This window comes from Littorina saxatilis, linkage group LG2 (assembly GCF_037325665.1).
Source record: "Littorina saxatilis isolate snail1 linkage group LG2, US_GU_Lsax_2.0, whole genome shotgun sequence".
In the NCBI taxonomy this organism is placed as follows: domain Eukaryota; kingdom Metazoa; phylum Mollusca; class Gastropoda; order Littorinimorpha; family Littorinidae; genus Littorina; species Littorina saxatilis.
Window position 1 is genome coordinate 42307738 of NC_090246.1, and position 8489 is coordinate 42316226.

At 40.5% G+C, this 8489-nt stretch overlaps 1 protein-coding gene and 1 long non-coding RNA gene across 2 annotated transcripts in view; both read right to left on the reverse strand.

Moving 5' to 3' along the window:
- The window catches only part of LOC138959035 (elongation factor Ts, mitochondrial-like), a 39969-nt gene extending 31821 nt beyond the window's left edge, over positions 1-8148 (reverse strand). Inside the window, exon 1 of the mRNA XM_070330398.1 lies at positions 8021-8148. Coding sequence (XP_070186499.1) covers positions 8021-8030 — 10 coding nt within the window. The 5' untranslated portion in view covers positions 8031-8148. The remainder of the gene's footprint in view (positions 1-8020) is intronic.
- Positions 5554-7783, reverse strand: LOC138959034 (uncharacterized). The gene is made up of 3 exons (XR_011453576.1): positions 7480-7783; positions 6198-6339; positions 5554-5768 (listed from the first exon to the last, which is right to left on the reverse strand). It is a non-coding gene; the product is annotated as an uncharacterized lncRNA (long non-coding RNA).
- Positions 8149-8489: the final 341 nt, after the last annotated feature.

Below are 8489 nucleotides of genomic sequence, written 5' to 3' on the forward strand. Positions count from 1 at the left end.
TTATTATCATAATAATATATATCTAGGCTAACTGAAACACCTACCCTAATAAAATAAAAATGTAAGTTATTATAGTATTACATGGAATACCAACATACCAATCACAGTAAAACCGTGTTATCAGTGGACCTTGAAGCCCAACAGATTAATGCATCTCCTTAAAGCAGTGAAGTAGGAATTTGTGAATGGGGATTTCTGTTATAGTAGACATCTGTTTGGGAACCTGCATACTTACAAAACATGTTCATTTTAGTTTTTACATGATGAGCAGTAAACATGCATTGTGCTGTGTATCCTGATGTTAAAATTACGGGACTGCATTCATTAAGTTGTATGTTATCATTCTCTGTTTCAGCCAGTGAGCATTGAATTGACAACGGTGACGCCCAGTCTGATGCAGTTGCAGTTTTAGACGGACTGGTTGAGGGAGACTGCTGTGACGCTGAGAGGAACACCCGCCTAAGCAATGCAACCTTCAGAGACCTGCTCATCAACGCTATTAAAAGGATTGAAGAGGATGCCTATATTAATATATCTTCAGAGAAATCATCTCTTACTGCCATAGCGGCAAGTATCGTCTCAAGAGATGGCAATGTGGATGAGATGATGAAACATTTAAGACTTTATAAGCTTCACTCATGCATCAATAATAAAGATGCAGGGTGCACAGATGTGGACAAGGTACCATGAACTTATGAATGATATTCCTTAGGTTCAGGACTGAAGGTATTCATGTTCAGTCACTTTATGCAGCATGTGCATCTGGTAGACATAGCTTGAAGCAGTATTCAGATGGCTAGCATGTTTTGGACATATTTGGCAGTCCATACTGATCTCTTTCCTCAGTATTTTCAGTGTATGGGTACAGGTGAACTGATGTGTGGAGTGCAAGCATTTATATTTGGGAACTGAACTGGTTATGTTGTCCTGTCAAACTCTGTGAAAAGTCCAGAAGCAGAATAATGGTTTTCTTTTCCATTGTCATATGCATTTTTTCGTACTGCAAATATTCTGATGCTTGTGTGAATTTTAAACTGTGCTCATATGCATAGTGACATATTCAGGGTGGGCCATAAAAAGTGTCCACATTTAATTTGTTAATATTTTTCCTGTAAAGTGATATTTTCTTTTCTGTTTCAGATAGAATTTGAGACAAGCATCTTAGAATTCTTTTAAAGCCTGAATGGATCGCATTCCAGTACAGGAAAGGACCAAAATCGTTGAACTTTACTTTGCTACCAATTCTGTGGTTCTCGCCCATCGGAGATGAAGCCAAGAAAACGTGGAAAGAGAGGTGGAGTACGGCTAAGGAACAAGAAGAGAAAATGTAAGCCTGTCTTGCCAACTATCATCACTGGCAATGTACAATCACTCGTCAACAAAGCAGACGAATTCTCTGCCACTGTAAAGTACATGGATGTCTTCCACACCTGCAGCATAATGTGTTTTTCAGAAACATGGCTGAAGAGCACCATTAGTGACGACCATGTAGCAGCCGACGGTTTCAGTCTCTACAGAGGAGACAGGTCTAACGAATCGGGCAAAAAGAAAGGGGGCGGTGTCTGCGTCTACATCAACAAGCAGTGGTGCAACCCAAACAACACAACAGTCAAGTACACACAGTGCACTCCCGACGCTGAAATTATTACAGTGAGTGCACGGCCGTACTACTTGCCCAGAGAATTTACCAAAGTAATGGTTTCTGTCGTGTACGTTCCACCTTCTGCAAATGCTGCCGCTGCTGCTGACATCATCACCAGTCATGTGCACAACCTCGAAACAAGTGCTCCTGATGCGCTTAATATCATCACAGGAGACTTCAATCACTGTGATTTGAAGAAGTCACTTGGTCCCAAGTTTGAACAACACATTACCTGTACTACACACGGTGATCGCACGCTAGATTTGCTTTACTCGAATGTGCGTGGTGCTTACAACTGCCGCAAGTTGCTCCCCTTAGGCAAATCCGATCACTGTCTAGTGCATTTGATCCCGAAGTACATGCCTCTAGTGCAAAGAGTACCACCAGTTAAGAAGACAGTGTGTGTGTGGTCTGATGACGCGACTGATGCTCTGAGGGGGGCTTTGGATTGTACTGACTGGAGTGTGTTCACTGAAACGTCTGCTGATATTGATGAACTCACCGATGTTGTAACGGATTATATTTCGTTTTGTGAGGAAGTGGCCATCCCAAAAAAGACTGTGAAGGTGTACGCGAACAATAAACCATGGATTACTAAGGACATCAAGGCTGTCATAAATGAGAAGAAAATGAACTTTCAGGACAAAGAAAAACGACAGAACATACAGAAGAAACTGAATACTGTGATACAGGAAGGGAAGAGACAATATAAAGAGAAAATAGAAGAAAATTTCAAGGACAACAATATGAAGAGGGTGTGGGAGGGTATGAAGATGATGAGTGGGTACACGGGTAAGAAGGGTAGTGGCAAGGGTGGCTCTGTTCCAAGTGACTATGATGTGAACGATCTCAATGCGTTTTACAAACGGTTTGACAGGCATGATTTCAGCCAGACCAGGACTGAACTGACCGATCGACTCGTGAACACTCCTATGAATGAGCAGGGCGAAATCATGTCTGTGACTGAGGAGGATGTTGTGAAACAGCTCAAGAAGTCTAATGCTAAGAAGGCAGCAGGCCCGGATGGTATTACACCAAAAGTCCTACATTTTTGTGCTGAGCAGCTTTGCTCAATTCTCACTGTGATTTTCAACATGTCTCTGTCACAGTCAAAAATCCCATCCCTTTGGAAAACATCTTGCATCGTCCCAGTTCCAAAGAAAACCCCGGTCAAAGTGATGAACGACCTGCGACCTGTAGCATTGACTTCTGCTGTCATGAAGGTTCTTGAGCGACTAGTATTAGTGAAGCTTCAGGTGCTTACCGCGGAGTTTATGGATCCGTGGCAGTTTGCCTATAGAAAGGGTAGAAGTGTTGAGGATGCCGTTTTACATGTGTTGCACAGTAATGTCAGTATCTATTCTCATCTGGATAAACCTGGAGCATGTGTTAGACTGATGTTTTTTGACTTTTCTAGCGCGTTCAATACGATACAGCCTCACCTTCTTGCTGAAAAGCTACTGAAGATGAAAATTAGCGTTCCAACTGTATTGTGGGTCACAGACTATCTGACCAACCGACCCCAGTTTGTTAGGGCTGGTACAGTACCATCTAATGGCCCGAACACAAACACCGGTGCTCCGCAGACCGCGCTATCTAGTGTACTGAATACCAACACAGGAGCTCCGCAGGGAACAGTATTGTCACCTTTTCTGTTCTCCCTGTATACTGCTGACTGCAGGAGTTCTCACGGGTCGTGCTTCATCGACAAATTTGCTGACGATACTGGACTTACAGGACAGATTACTGACGACAATGACACACACTACAGACAAGAAGTTAGCAGCTTTGTGGACTGGTGCGACGAGAATTACCTGGACTTGAACACAGGAAAAACTAAAGAAATGATTTTTGACACTAGAAGAAAAAAGGTAGCACACAAGCCTATCGTGATAGCTGGTGTTGAAGTCGAACAGGTTGAAAGCTATCGCTACCTAGGTGTAGTGATCGACAACAAGCTGTCTTGGCATGCCAACACTGACCAAATCTTGAAGAAAGCGCACACGCGCATGTACTGTCTAAGGAAGCTTAGATCGTTCTCTGTTCGTAATGACATCCTGCAAATGTTCTATCTGTCCACTGTTGGTAGCGTGTTGACATATGCATGTGTGTGCTGGGGGGGTAACCTTAGTAAACAGGATAGTGACAGGCTAGAAAAGCTAGTCAAGAAGGCTGGATCTGTTGTAGGCAGGAAGCAAGAGACCATTGAATCAGTTTGCCAGAGACGACTGACTGACCGACTGACCTCAATTTTGGCTGACGAGACACACCCACTGAAACCTGAATTTGACTCTCGACGCATTGACAGGAGTGGTAGACTGAGGGCTATGGTTGCTAGAACGTCACGTTTCCGCAATTCTTTTGTTCCCAGAGCTATCCATGCTTTCAACCAATCACATGTTAGAGGCCTCTATCATGTTTCTCTGTCATAATTATTACTGTACTCTGTTGCTGGGTTATCTGTAATGTATGTATTTTTAGTAACTGTATTACCGTAGCCCAAATGTGCGGTGTTCTAGTCGACATGTGGTGCTTTGTAAACCTTGTGTGTGCGTGGATGTGGAGGTGGACTCTTGGACGTCTTTTTGTTATTGGAATTATGGTTTTTGAGTCACTTGAGAAAAAGTGACTCTATGTAATCGGTCAGTGTTAGTCTGTCCGGCCGGCCGGCCGGCCGTCCGTAGACACCACCTTAACGTTGGACTTTTCTCGGAAACTATCAAAGCGATCGGGCTCATATTTTGTTTAGTCGTGACCTCCAATGACCTCTACACTTTAACGATGGTTTCGTTGACCTTTGACCTTTTTCAAGGTCACAGGTCAGCGTCAAAGGAAAAATTAGACATTTTATATCTTTGACAAAGTTCATCGGATGTGATTGAAACTTTGTAGGATTATTCTTTACATCAAAGTATTTACATCTGTAGCCTTTTACGAACGTTATCAGAAAAACAAGGGAGATAACTAGCCTTTTCTGTTCGGCAACACACAACTTAACGTTGGGCTTTTCTCGGAAACTATAAAAGTGACCGGGCTCAAATTTTATGTGAACGTGACTCATTGTGTTGTGAATAGCAATTTCTTCCTGTCCATCTGATGCCTCATATAATATTCAGAACTGCGAAAGTGACTCGATCGAGCGTTTGCTCTTCTTGTTGTTAATTTGTATTGCTGTTGCTGTTGTTGTGTGAGTGAGTTGTGAGTTGGCAGACTTGACTTGACGGATGACTGTTTGCGTTAGTGAGACTGTGTTTAGTATGCATTCTTATTCTTTTGATTGGAAATGAGTATTGTTACAACATAATTTCCATTTGGATTAATAAATTTGAGTTGAGTTGAGTTGAGTTGAGCTTTTCGGAGAGAGTTCCCTGGCACACACTGTCCATGTGCGAGAACTGTGAAGCGCCTCGTAGATAAATTCAGGAACACTGGTAGTCTCGCAGATAACAATAAAGGGCATAACCCTGAATTTATCCACGAGACGCTTCACAGTTCTCGCACATGGACAGTGTGTGCCAGGGAACTCTCTCCAAAAAGCGCGCTGGGCGAGAACCACAGAATTGGTAGCAAAGTAAAGTTCAACGATTTTGGTCCTTTCCTGTACTGGAATGCGATCCATTCAGGCTTTAAAAGAATTCTAAGATGCTTGTCTCAAATTCTATCTGAAACAGAAAAGAAAATATCACTTTACAGGAAAAATATTAACAAATTAAATGTGGACACTTTTTATGGCCCACCCTGTACTTCATTCATTGTGACTGCATTCATCTGCCTGCTCTTTGGTTTTTTGTGTGTGAATAAATTAGTTTCCTGTCATACAGTGTCATCAAGTTTTGGTATGAAGGTGATGATGCGCGCTTTCTTTTCTATCATCTCTCCCTATTTTAGTGGGTTTTTTTGTTTTGTTGCATACACAAAAAATAAGTACAAAGCAAAGAATCAAAAGTTTTCTGAGTAATTTTTATTAAACACAACACCTGTCATCAGTTAAACTAAGTTAATCTTTAAAATCTTCGGTTCCTGATGAATCGGGATCAACAGTTAGCTCCGCACACAGCAGTCCAGGGCAGTCCTCAATCAGAAAATCACCCCACTCCCTAGGTTCTGCTGGAGCACCCTCGTCAAGCTTGAAAAATAAAAAGGAAATATATAGTAATTTAATCAACTTGATATTTCCAACAACAAGTACAGAAGTAGCCTTGGAAATGTGTTGATAGAAAGACTAGTACTAGTAGGTCCTTTCGAGGCAAAAACTGAAAAAGGCTCTGTCTAGTGACAACTTCTTTGGCCCCGTGAAAATAAAAGACACACACAATTTGCATCTGTGGGGTGTTGTTGTTGTCATTGTGTTATGTCATTATGTATGGCTTTGCTTTTAACTCTGTCTCACAGTTGGGAACAGGAGAAATATGTAGTTAGTCCCTCCTTCTTGCATTTCCCTTCATAAATCCAGGCTAGAGTACTTGACATACCTAAATTCGGTCATCCCTTCTACATTCAAATCTGCTGACAATATAGTGTATTATTTTAAATTTAAATTATGAAAAATACTTACTGGATCTGAGTACAAAACTGCAACAACTTGTCTTCCTCAGTCTTCATATTCCTTTCTTCAGCATTCTTTCTGCATGCTGCATCATGTTTATTTAAATCTCGATCCTTTCCGAGGCATTCCAACACGTTTTCCGCCGCCCCATCTGGAAAATCATTAAAATAATGACAACATAAACATATTACATATGCCTCTACATAACCAATTAAATGTGTTTCTGATTCTTTGTTGCAACACTCTTTTCAAACAATAATTATTATTATAAGTATAAAATTAACAGCTACCACTAACAAAATTGAAAAAAATGTATACGCTTTGACTTTAAGGTAACTGTAAATTTGTTAAATTATCATTATTATATGAAATTAAAGTCAGATAAACAGCAGTACAGATCATATGACACATGTACAGATGAATTGTGCAGGAAAAACCCTTTCTTTTCATGACATGACATATTTTATGATTTATTTGACTCTTTCATTGTCGGTAGAGTCATGCAGCAATAGCTCTTAGACTAGGACTGAAATTCTGTTATCATCTGCAAATATGTCCAAATATCCCAGCTTTAATGCAATGATTTAATTAAAGTAAAAAAAAGAAAGGAACCATTGGATGCTTCTTGCTTTCAAAAACATAATCATTAACACCATTACATTTTTTCTGAAATTTTCTGAATTTTTCTGTTGAAGATATTGATTGCAAAACTTTTGGAAATTAGCAAAAAAAGACGCATTTTCGAGGCTTCCCTGCTGAAAACATTTTAATTCTGAGACTTGAGGAGACTTTTTAGTATAAATCGTGGACTTCATGTTTAAAAAGTTCGCCGCCATGCATTACTATCATAAACAAATTACAACACACACAGGGCAGCTTTAAAATCAAATGCTTCTTTTTATGTATTTTTCTTGTCACAAAATGCAACTTTTGCACATCGGACTTTGAAACTTTTCGGCCCTGTTGAATAATTTCACGGGACACCGTTTTCAGTTTTACTTTCAACAATAACAACTAGCGTAAATCAGTTAAAATTTCAAAATTAGTTTTATTACTTACAAAGTTAGTGAATGCTTGCCCCTCTGCCGATTTTAAAAAAATCCACAATGAATGATTTCATCATGAAAATGGAACCATCGCGGGTTGGTGCATGAAAACGCCATTTTTTCTCAAAGCCGTGACCGGCGGGGTAACCGACTGCCAACTTCGATGCTAACTTACGTCGGTTTTCATGAGTTGAATGACAAAAAGAAAACAAAAACTTGGACTCCTGATAAATATAAACACTCACCTTGAACAAGAGATGTCGAATTCCAAGTGAAAACGCAGTAAACAGAAATAAACTGGACGGTAAATTCCCATGCGCAAAGTCTGTGATCTCTGGCACTAGTCAGCTGACGCGCATCGCGGTAGGCACGCATTTTGCGTGAGGCGGAGGAGTTTCCTATCCCTCTAATATAGGTCCCTGCTAGAACTAAATTCTACTGATTTCTAGCACTGAAAATGTTATGTGTCACGAGAAACAGTAACATCAAACACTAATTTCTCATTATGTCGACAACCTGCAGTCTTTTAAATGAAAAATTTGAACAGTTCAATCATTTATAACATAACAAAAATACAAAAGACATATTGAGAAACCCCAAATGAAAATTCAGTGTCCTCTTCAGGCTCTTGGTTACCTTTTGCAGTTTTGGGAGTTGCCCATATATATATATTATCGAATATCAGTTTTGCTTTGCAAGTACAACTCGTTTAATTTGATCCGAGCTGTCTACGAATGTGCGGGAAAAGTGCCTTGGCCGACATCACCACATAAAGCTGCAGTTTACCTTTTATCATGATTGATGAATGATTAACACGTCCAACAGCAGCACGGATACTTCGTCAGCTCAAAGAGTAGTGTTGGTTCTTATGTCAGCTGCAAGGTCGCACATGTTACAGGAACAGGAACTAAAATTAGAAGGGGAGTAAGTCACAGTTACAAAACATTGTGTTAAAACATATTGCCTCCCTTGTACTGTGTGGCAAGTGCGTGCGAGTGTTCCCGGTCACAGAACTTAATATTATAAGTTCTGTGTTCCCGGTCCGGGTAATACGAAAACAAGTCGCGAAAGGCGAAATTACTACATTTACTGATTTAGTCAAGCTGTCGAACTCACGGAATGAAACTGAACGCACTGTATTTTTTCACCAAGACAGTACAGCTTCGTCAATCCCCGCGTGAAGGAAATCGCTCACCTCCCACGTGCAAAACGTAGGCTAGTGATTGACACGCCAGATTTGTGCGGAAGCGTATTG